Below are 12,259 nucleotides of genomic sequence, written 5' to 3'. Positions count from 1 at the left end.
GAGGCTGTGTGAAGTCAGTTTCACAAAAAAACAGATCCTTAACAAATTGTTATTAGTATATTTTCACTCAATTTAAAAAAGGTTTTCTTCTTAATAAAAATTTAAAAGCAGTACTTCGCCGCTGCAAAGCACGGGGATGTATATATATAGATAGATAGATAGAGATATATATGTATATAAATAGATATATATATATATAGATAGTTAGATAGATAGATAGAGATATATTTATATAGATAGATAGATAGATAGATAGATAGATAGATAGATAGATAGATAGATAGATAGATAGATAGATAGATAGATAGATAGATAGATGTGTATGTATGTAGATATGTATATATGTGTATATATATGTAGATATGTAAATATGTATATGTATATATATGTGTCTGTATGTGTATATATATATATATATATATATATATATGTGTGTGTGTATGTATGTATGTGTGTATATGTATGTGTATATATATGTTGATATATGTATATATATGTGGATGTGTATATGTATATATATATGTATATATGTAGATATGTATATATAAGTATATATGTTTATGTATATATATGTTTACATAACCTCTTTAACACACTACTTCTCCGCTGCGAAGCGCGGGTATTTTGTTAGTATATATATATATATATACATATCTACATATCTACATATATATATATATATATATATATATATCTACATATATATATATATATACATATCTACATATATATATATATATACACATATCTACATATATATATATATATATATATGTAGATATGTGTGTGTATATATATATATATATATATACACACACATATCTACATATATATATATATATATACATATATATATATATATATATATATATATATATATACACATATCTACATATATATATCAAAATACCCGCGCTTCGCAGCGGCGAAGTACTGCTTTAAAATTTTTATTAAGAAGAAAAGTAAACCTTTTTAAACCGAGGGAAAATGTATCAATAATTATTTGTTAAGGATCTCTTTGTATAGCACGTTGTCAGTTCGCCCCTCTGCTTGTAATATGACCAAGCTGTGTGGTAGCTTACTGTTGAGCATGCAACGTACAGTTGGCCATGTGAAAAGCAGTCCTGCCTCAAATCAATGCCAACCTTTTGTAGGGTCTGTCCCTGAGACTTATTAATTGTCATTGCGAAGCAGAGCCTTAGTGGAAATTGTAGGCATTTGAATTGAAATGGGAGATCAGAGGGTATAACGGGGATGCGAGGAATAAAAACTCTCTCCCCTGAGCCACCGCCAGTAAAAATAGTTGCCTCAATGAGGTTGTTTTGCAGACACGTGACCTGAAGTCTCGTGCCGTCACAAAGTTTCAGTGGCTGTACGCAAATCCACAATCGGTTTCATATTCTGTTCGTACCTTATCAATTGTGTTATTTGTTTTTTGAACAGGTTTGATTCATCGAAGTGATCACTCCTGCTGCGTTCAGTCACTTCACGTGATCCGCTCTCTTGTGTGATGTTGCGATGTCCACGGGTTTATTTAATGTTAGCTAAGACCCGGCAGTTAAAAGTGTCTTCTCATTAAACTTGTATCTCGCGAATATGGCATTGCAAACGGCAGCGGGTCAGTTCACGTGCTTACGTGGGAGGCGTGATGACGCGATATATTTTGATATATATCAAAATACCCGCGCTTTGCAGCGGCGAAGTACTGCTTTAAAATTTTTATTAAGAAGAAAAGTAAACCTTCTTAAACTGAGGGAAAATGAATCAATAATTATTTGTTAAGGATCTCTTTGTATATCATGGTGTCAGGTCGCCCCTCTGGTTGTAATATGACCAAGCTGTGTGCTGAGCTTACTCTTGAGCATGCAACGTACAGTTTGCTATGTGAAAATCAGTCTTGCCTCAAATCAATGCCAACCTTTTGTAGGGTCTGTCCCTAAGACTTATTAATTGTCATTGCGAAGCAGAGCCTTAGTGGAAATTGGAGGCGTTTGAATTGAAATGGGAGATCAGAGGGTATAACGGGGATGCGAGGAATAAAAACTCTCTCCCCTGAGCCACCGCCAGTAAAAATAGTTGCCTCAATGACGTTCTTTTGCAGACACGTGACCTGAAGTCTCGTGCCGTCACAAAGTTTCAGTGGCTGTACGCAAATCCACAATCGGTTTCATATTGTTTTCGTACCTTATCAATTGTGTAATGTGTTTTTTGAACAGGTTTGATTCATCGAAGTGATCAGTCCTGCTGCGTTCAGTCACTTCACGTGAGCTGCTGTCTTGTGTGATGTTGCGATGTCCATACCTCGTGTCTTCTCATTAAACTTGTATCTCGTGAATATGGCATTGCAAACGGCAGCGGGTCAGTTCACGTACTGTATATATTTATGTGTGTGTGTGGTATCAATCAGGCCTTTTCAGGTGATTTTGCATCACATATGAAAAGCACCCACTGTGATCCCCAAGTCTATTTGTCCATACACATGGAGCAACTTGGCTTTCAGTGGACTGATTTTACTGAAATCAGGCATGCTAATTCTTCGATGACATTTGTCATCAAAGACTAATTTGTATTGACATATCTGTGTTGTACAAAGTTTTGACATTTCAAAATCTCCTATTGAAAAGCATTGGTGAATCTGAAAACTTGTCTACCTAAACAAAGAGAAACATTCTGTGTGACTTCAGTTAGGAATTGTTAAAGTTTCATATTTATCTTAAGAGAGGTCACTCCTACTTTTATAATTTGTAGATTTTTCCACTCTTATTTCTCCTAATGCAAAACAGATCCACAATAAAACTTAGTCAAATATTAGGGGAGGTGAATTTTCAAACCTCTGGTACATCAGCTCAGGTTAACTGTAAAATTAAAAAAAGGACAAATGAATTGTGTATCTATAGCTCCATAAGCATGGAGTGAATAAATACGTACTCAGTATTTATAGTATGTTACACTAAAAATAACTTCAAGACTGCATTATCTGCAGAGTATAATGATTCACTATTTCTCTCACGCTAAAACTTGTCTGCAAAGCACCAGACCTGATCCCCTTTCATGGTACAAATCAATTAACAATTTTACCTTTAGACTCAAACAGATTTTGACTCTTTGGACACATCTTTTAAAAATGTTGTGATTAAGAAAATTGAAGTACAATTAGCTATAGGCTCTCTGCAACAAACACCTACCAAACAACAGCAGGACATCATTTTATTCCATTTTTACATCGCTTGAACTGGAATGTGCTGCCTATGAAAGCATTTCAGCCACCACAAGCCTGTTTGAGCTACATTTTTAACTACATGATATTGTAACGTGCATATTTAATGCAGTCTGCAAACACAGGTAATTGCATTCTTTTATCACTGTAATTTTTAAATATGATTCACTGTTGCAAAAATATTTAATATACAAAACTGTGATAAATGACTCTATGAAGTAACTTAAACTGTAAAATGTTTCAGCTTTCAACACACTTGACAGTCATGCCATGCTTACATTTTCTAACTTGTTATTAAGATGGAGGCAAGTTGTCCAGCAGAGAAAAGCCTGTGCTATAAGTTGTAATTACTAATGAACCAAGATTTCTGTACTTTTTTTGGTAGGAACTGAATATTTATAGGATGGCATGATAGTGCTATAGTTCACATGGATGTTGCACACCTCTGGTGCCTAAGTTCAATTTCAATCCTAATCACTGTTTGCAGTTTGCACATTCTCCTGCATATCTGTCGGTTCTCATTGGGTCCTCAGTCTTCCTCCCACATGCCAAAGTTGCACCTACTAGGCAGTGTAATGATTCTATAGGGTGGTTCAGATCTAACTTTGCAACTTTTAATGCAATGCAATAATTGCATAATTAGATCTGGACTACCCTGTACATAGAACCAATGTGAGTGTTGTTAGACGTAAATGTACAGGACGTGTGCATTATGATTGACCTTTACTCGGAGCTATGGAGATTATTTTTCATATCACAGTGCTGTCACTAGGATAGGTACAGTAATTTCTGAAAATGGTTAAATAGAGACATCCAGGTAAATATGCAAATTTTGCATTGTGACAGGGCTCTTCCATATGTCTCCCTAATTCAATATAATAATGACAAAACACCAATATTTATCAAAAAACCTATTTCTGTACTTCATCTCTTTATACCACCTGGTAATTAGTTAAAAATGATTTACAACTTTGTATCTCCAATATATAAAGCTGAATATGTGCTTGTCCAGTGTGCAAATCAACACCACTGAACCTATGCCCTCCAAATATTGCACTGATTCCCTATTTCTACAGAGGAACAGCATGTTTTGTTCGGAAATTTTTCCTTCTGGAGAACTTTATTTAGTGACCGCACTTAAGTGAAATATTAGGAAAGTGACCCTATGAGGCATTTTTGGGATGTAATACAGGTACATGTTTCCCATTGTGAATTTAGTTACGAAAATGATGGTTTGGAGCTAAAGTTTTTTCCACTAGTGAACTTCTTTAGTGACCACACATGCACTTTATTCCACTTCGGACAGTGTGACGATTATTGGCCTAAATGACCACTATCCTGCAATGTATAGACAAATAAAAACTGCAGAGGAAGTGAAACACAGCCAGTAGTAAAAAAAATATTTTTCATTTATGTAATTGAACAGGGAGGTGGAGAAGCTAAGTAGTAAACAAATACATTAAATAAGCAGACAAGTAATAAACAATGGCACTGCTACTGCTTTCTTTTAACCTGTGTGACTCTAACACATCAAAGCACCTTGCTCAAAACCCTTTAATTTACTTTCTTATTCTCTCTCCAAAAGATATCCTGATATTGTATCTCTTACATTTTCACCTTTGCATGAATTTACCTTCTATCTTATAGCTCATTGGGGTTCTGAAATAATCAGCCCTTTAAATCCGCCTGGGGCAACATGCAGAATTTCCTACTAATCAATCCTGGGAGCAGGACCATCTTGTAATATTCAAGGGCTACTAATTCACATTATCCTATAGTACCACCGAGCCCACTTCCCTTGAAGTTACAGGAGCCAGTACAGACAGCTAAAGTTTGTCCACAATTTTTTTTTTTTTTAGTTAAAAAGTGTTATAAAGTCTATGCTCACTTATGCTTACTTATGTAGGCAGAGTATTAAAAGTCACAGTGACACAGGCACCATTCTAGTCTGGCATTGGCAAGTTGTTCCTCTAAGGATATGAAAGTTACGGAAATAGCAATTGAATGAGCAACAGTTCATTTGGTTATTGTATACAAGCTCCACACATATCTTTAATATACTTTTAATTTAACAATGCATTTTTCATTTTCATTTAAATGGTGGAAAAAGCCTGACATGTTTTGTCTTGATTTGTCATTTATATCAACAAAAACAGATATTCCAAAATCTCCAGAGAACCACAACCCCTTCACTTTTGCTACTGAATCTAAAAGGAGTGATTTTAGAACACATCACCCCCAAAGTATGATTTGCAAAGCACAACATTTATAAAGATGTGATGTTGCTCACTAAATCATTTAATAAATTAACATCAAGGGTCTGAAATAAAGTTAGTTGAAAGGTTACTAAATTCTAGAATTCAGTTTCATTATTTGATATAATGTAAGAGTAGCTTAGTTGTTATGATCATTATTTGAACTGCTATGAAAAATGTGCTCTTTCACTTGCCCTTCTGTAGGTAGAACATCTGACTTTAAAGATAATGATGGCCCCAAATTTGATCTATTTTGCTATTTTGCCATGACCTCTGAAAATAAATGCTATGGATTTTATATATTGTTTATATATATATATTATTAAATATAGCCAATAATTCATGTATAGCTTCCAATGCTAGTACCATGGAAATTTTTAGGCTTTTAGCTTCTTTCATCTGTGTGGAATGTTACTGTCTGTGCTCTTTAAATGATTTAATATGTACTTTACATTTCTGCTTTTTTGCATTCTACTGGATTGTTCATTGGTACAAATTTAAGAAAATAAGCATTTAGTGTATTATCTATTTCCTTACCATTATATCCCCACATTATTACTCTTAATAACTTAATAACTTTACCCACCCATTATCTTTGATTTGATGTATAGGCTTGCATTAGAAATTCAGCTTCAGCAACTTACCAAGGAACTGGTATATGTGGGGTCTGATGTGTCATCCTGGAGGTATCGTGAAAGTCCAAAATCAGACACCTTGCACACAAGGTTGCTGTTCACCAGAATGTTTCTTGCAGCCAAGTCTCTGTGCACATAATTCATCTCAGCAAGGTACTTCATCCCTGCAGCAATCCCTCGCATCATTCCCACAAGCTGGATAACTGTGAACTGGCCATCATTTTGCTGTGCAGAGAGAAATGCAAGTGATAGAACAGACATTTTTGTGTTTGCACTTCCCTAGCCCAAGCAGCAACCTATTTTTTGTTATTTACAATGCACTGAAATAATAGCATCCTACTACTAATACTTGGAGCGAGCCAGCAAGAGGGATTTCCAAAATAAATCATATAAATTCACAAAGAGTTTAAATTAAATCATTTTGTATTAACAACATTATTTCAGATAACTTCAGACTAGAACATGGTAATCAACAAAGTTGCCCCTTATCACCTTTGCTCTTTGCAATTGCCATTGAACCTTTGGCTGTATACTTTTGAAATGCATCACAGATAAAGGGAATTTTCAGAGAAGAACTTGAATAGAAAATATCACTATATGCAGATGATATGGCACTGTATATATTGGACCCACTAAATTCTGTGCCAGCAGTTCTAAAAGCATTAGCATATTTTCAAATGATATCTGGACTTAAAATCGATTTGAATAAAAGCATGCTTTTTCCAGTGAATTCTCCAGCACATCATATTGACTGGACACCATCCCATTTATCTTAGCAGATCAGTTTAAATATCTAGGGGTACAAACTACAAGGAAATATAAAGCTCTTTTTGAACAAAAGTTTTCTGTCTGCATGGAAAAAATGAAACAAGACGTGACTAGATGGTCTACCCTCCACCATACGTTAGCAGGGAGAATCAACACTGTTAAAATGACCATCATTCCCAAGCTGCTCTTCCTATTTCAAAGCATCTCATATACATTAACAAATCATTTTTTAAGAAATCAGACTCAATCATAACTTCATTTAGTTGGAATTTGAAACATCCATGCATCCAAAGGGCGACTCTACAATGACCTAAAGCAGAAGGGGGCATGACACTGACCAACTTTCAATTTTATTACTGGGCGGCAGATATACAAGCTATAATGACTTGGACATCAACATATATGATGAATATCCACAAGCCTGGTCTGCAATAGAAATAAAATCTTGCTGTACTTCTTCATATTCCCTGCTCTGTGCCCCAGTTAATACAAACTATCGTCATTACACTAAAAATCCAATTATCCTTCATTTCTCAGAATATGGAATCAATGTAGGAAGCACTTTAAGACAGAAAAACATTTATCTGTTGCACCTCTAGATAACAACTGCCTTATTCCACCCTCTCAAATATATACACTGTTCAATGTTTGGAAAATGTCCAGGATTAAAACACTTAGGATGTAAAGACATTATCTAGGTACAAGTCTCTATGAACAATTACACTTCAAATACAACTTCTCATCAACACAATTCCTCCACTACTTTCAAGCTAGAAACTTTGCTAAACAGAACCTGCCCAATTTTCCTCACCTTCCATCTTGTTCTATTCCAGAAGAATTATTGATCAGTCTTGAAAACTCAGACGACATCTCTACAATTTATAAAAATATTTTAAAGTCTCTTCCTTTCAAAGACTCCAAAGTACACTAGGGAAAGGATCTGTCACTCAATATTTCAGAAAAGGAGTGGAAGGCAGCCATGCACAGAATACACTCGAGCTCTATATGTGCAAAGCATTCAGTCATTCAACTTAAAATCTTTTATTGAGTGCGTTTAAAACTGTCCAAAATGTTTCCAGGGCAAGATTTAACCTGTGAACGTTGCAGTCTAGCTCCAAACTCACTAGGCCACATGTTTTGGACATGCACCAAATTAACAACATTTTGGACAAAAATCTTTGCATGCCTATCATGCTTCAGTAACACAATCACTCCTATCCCAGTAACAGCTGTGTTTAGTGTACTCCCAGATGGCCTTAAAGTGGAGAAGGACAAACAAACTGTAATTTACTTTAGTAATGTACACTACTAGCATGTAGACTTATCTTGCTCAACTGGAAGAATCCCACCCCACCACTCCCTAGTCAGAGGGTAACTGCTGTTCTATACTACTTGAAATTGGAAAAACTCTAATTCTGACTTAGAGGATCTGTTCAAAACTTTTTTAAAATATGGCAGGATCTAATCAATAACATTTTAGAATAAGCTTCCATTTCAGGCAAAAGGATATCCTTCTTATTTTGCTCCTTTTATAGAGTAGCTTTGGTTGCTGGCTCCCCTCTCTTTCTCTTTGGTGGGGGTCAAATGTTGCTTAGATTTGTTAAATTTGTCTTGACCAGGGGTCACCAACTCCAGTCCTGGAGGGCCCCCGTGGCTGTAGGTTTTCATTCTAACCCTTTTCTTAATTAGTGCTCTGTTTTTGCTGCTAATTAACTTCTTTTGAATTAATTTTGATTGACTTGTTTTTTAAGATTTGTTTCCCTGAATTTCTTCATTGTTCCTCTAAATTGCTGCATTTCTTTCCTTAAATGGCACCCAAACAGAAATGAAATGCGAAGTGAGTAAGCCAACAGAAGACCAACTAAGTCAGGACCTCAAATGCCAACCAATTTCACCCCAAGCAATTGCTTAATTAGGCACCGATTATTGTTGTTCATTAAACCCTTTTATTTAATTCCAAGGCTTGTTGCTGTTCTCATTGTGCAATAGCCAAAATTTCTGAAATTGTTCATTTTCTCTTTTCTAAGAGCGCTGTTAAAATGTTTTGGGGACATGAGCAGATCAACAGTCCTGAGACCTTCACCTTTTTTTATTTGCAGATACTGTATGATGGACACAGTTTGCTGGTCATGGTTTGGTTAATATTTTAGCTACTATATATTATTGTTTGGCTGCTAATTAAAAAAAAAGAAACAATTAAGGGAGCTGAGTCTTCAAGAGCAGGTCAATTAAAATTAATTCAAAAGAAGTTAATTGGGAGCAAAAACAGGTCAATAATTAAGAAAAGGGTTAGAATGAAAACCTGCAGCCACCTGGGCCATCCAGGACCGGTGTTAGGGATCCCTGGTCTTGACTGTATGGAATGTTATCTTTTTCTAATTAAAATCGATAGAAATATAAAATATTTATATATATTTTTCTATAAACTGCATGTACTGGATATACTGTATACAGAATTTATGGTTGTATCATTTTAATATATGAGTTTAAAAGCAAGGTGTAGTAGCGCTTTGTCCACATCTTGCGTGTTGTTTCATTTCTTTTTTTCTCTGCACATATGATATACGTTGTCAAGTTTATTGGCAAATCAAAAATGCCACACCATGTATGACCAATTGGCTCTGTTTTTATATTATTATACTATGCTGGTCAGCGGACATTGTTGCAATGTTAAAAATTCAAGATACAACCCAATAATTACCCCTATAGTGTTACTCTTTTGATACTGTAATTTGATATTGATGAACAGTCTTACTGACCACTAGAAACTGATGCAATGGTGACATTTTTATATGTGGTTTACAACAACTATGTTTTTGCTGTGACTTTATGTGTATAAAGTACATGAAGTTTCTGTAAGGTCACAAATATAAGACTTGCAGCTGAAAAACATACACAACTGCTTTTTTCATCCAGATTTTCTGAAGCTGAAACTGTTTTAGTAATAACCAGTGGCCAATTATCACTTAAGGATGCTGTAAGATTGTACATCTTAGGTGAAATCAAGGACACCTTTGTGATACTGCACCTTCTGTCAATCAGATCGGAGCAGTAATAGTGGACAGCCACAGTGGTTTTGTAATTCATCATTGATGACTCAGAAAATCCTGCTAAAGTTTGATATGTTTACAATAACAAATACAATTATGCTTTATTTACTGTCTTAGTTGTGACAAGGCACAAGTGACCAGTTCAAGTAGATATGTAAAGGTCAATCAAAGACAACCCAGCAGAATGTAACTATTGAGATGCATCTATGGACAAGTACTATACAATATTTTTATAGCTGAGTTTCAGTGGATTAGTGAGACTGTTGTCACTCTATACTATTAAAATGAAGTTGGAGAGATCCTGGAAGTACTACCTCAAACTCTAAGCTGCATCTGAGATACAGGTCAAGAAGCAGCAAAAGAAAAAAACATTGGTTTTGTGATTTGATGCTAACTGATCAGATGAGGCTACTGAAATACTTTAAAACAGAAAGAGTATAACTGACTGTAGCTGTAAGTTCTGACCTGTTATGGAGAGGCTGATATTTTCCTGTTTAGAGGAAGAGCACACAAATCTCTTTGATAGACTGCCTGCCGCTTCAACCTTTTATAAGAGTAGATTCAAATTAATTTAACTGCATTTGCCACGAAAGCTAGAATCTGGCAAGACCATGAATTTCAGGAAAGGTGCTATGTGACTTACAAGTACCACCCTAACCCAGTATTTTACTCATGTATGCTTGTATTCTAGTATGAGAAAAATATGCCAAAATTTCAAAAACTTTATTGACATAAAGGTAATTTTCTAAACTATTTCACACATTTTACTATACTATTATTTTATATTACAAATCATAAAACAAGATTAGTGATCCTAGGAACATATTGGAACACTTAATGATGTGCATTGTCCTTTATTAGCATCATTCATTATTAACAGTGGGTGCAATAGCTCAGTTAAAGGGCTTTTCTGGACTGGTCAGCTTTATAATGCAATAAATGTTCAAAGTCTTTTTTATTTGCTCTATTGAACCATCATCAATTTTTCAAACCTACTTATTCCAAAGTATTATTGTGGTGGGCTGGAGTCAATGCACCCAATACTAGGTGCAAGTCGGGAAAAAATTGTGAATGCAGTTTTAGTTTATTGCAGTGCATATTCACTTGCACACACACACACACACACACACACACACACGCACACACACACACACACACACACACACACACACACACACACATCAACAAACACATACTAGGACAGTTTGGAGTAACCAGTGAGCCTAGACTGCACATCTTTAGAATGTGGGTGGAAATGGGAGTAGCTATGTTGTCATGTGAATAGCTTGCATACTCCACATTGGCAGTGCACAGGCTTCATCTATGGGGCACCAGCACTCAGCACAATTCCAGTTTGTCATGCCTGTATGTCATCTGTAGATTGTAAATTTTACTTTTGCTCTATACTGAAAATAATAATAAAAGGCTAAAAAAGGGAGAATGATGAGCACAAACACACGCACACACACACAAAACATTAATTCTAGAATTGTTGTCTTTATTAATTATTAACAAAAAGTTACATGGTAAACAGAAACTACTCTTTTAATGGTCTCCAACCACACCTTACTTATTACCAATTTTCTATTCAGTTACACCATTACATGTCTTCAATATTTCTTAGATGATTCTGCTCTTGAGATGGTAAGCCACAAAATGAAAATTCATGCTCATGATGCACAGCTATGAAATGACCAAATGAGTGCAGCAGAGCCTGTAAAGGTCTTATTTTAGGTCAGACCCCAGAGGGGTACACATTCTCGGTTTAACAAGCTTGCTGCCCTGCTTCCTTAGGGAAAGCATTTCACTGACATCAGAATGCAATTCGCCTGATGCTCTTTCAGCTTTAAATTGGAAAGTGAACGATTGCCTGAATTGCTGCTCCATTTCAGTCATTTTAACACCTTTCACTGACAATGGCAAGGCTGCCTGCCCTACTTCCCATTTCGGTGTAACCTACTTTGGAGAGAAGTTGTCTCCTGGAATTTATTATCCCACTTTTAAACTTTATCCTTTTAATACTGGTGGCAAGCAGGGAAGGATAAGACCTAGGTAGCTTATATTCTGTCAGACTGTTTTAGGATATGAGAAAGAAGCACATGTTTCCTCTTTGTTTAAGGTGAGATTTAAATGTGTCTGTGATCCACTGAAAAATGACAGAATGCTTTGCTGTAATGCAAACACGAAATGGAAAATAGTGTTCAGTGTGGGACAGGTGCATACAGGCTTAGAATTTATTCTGTCACAAACTGTATTGTATTTTTCAAATTGTTGTTGAAACAATCACTTATTTTCTGGAACTAACATTATGGCAAAAGCAGGAAGCCATTCCAC

At 35.4% G+C, this 12,259-nt stretch overlaps 1 protein-coding gene across 2 annotated transcripts in view; it reads right to left on the bottom strand.

Moving 5' to 3' along the window:
* LOC114646558 (ephrin type-B receptor 1) overlaps positions 1-12,259 on the bottom strand; it is a 703,356-nt gene that overhangs the window by 63,428 nt on the left and 627,669 nt on the right. For both annotated transcript variants that reach the window (XM_028794808.2, XM_028794809.2), the window contains one exon: positions 6,117-6,332. In XM_028794808.2, the coding sequence (XP_028650641.1) occupies positions 6,117-6,332 (216 nt within the window). The remainder of the gene's footprint in view (positions 1-6,116; positions 6,333-12,259) is intronic.

This window comes from Erpetoichthys calabaricus, chromosome 2 (genome assembly GCF_900747795.2).
Source record: "Erpetoichthys calabaricus chromosome 2, fErpCal1.3, whole genome shotgun sequence".
Classification (NCBI taxonomy): domain Eukaryota; kingdom Metazoa; phylum Chordata; class Cladistia; order Polypteriformes; family Polypteridae; genus Erpetoichthys; species Erpetoichthys calabaricus.
This window is presented reverse-complemented; position numbering and strand designations above follow the sequence as displayed.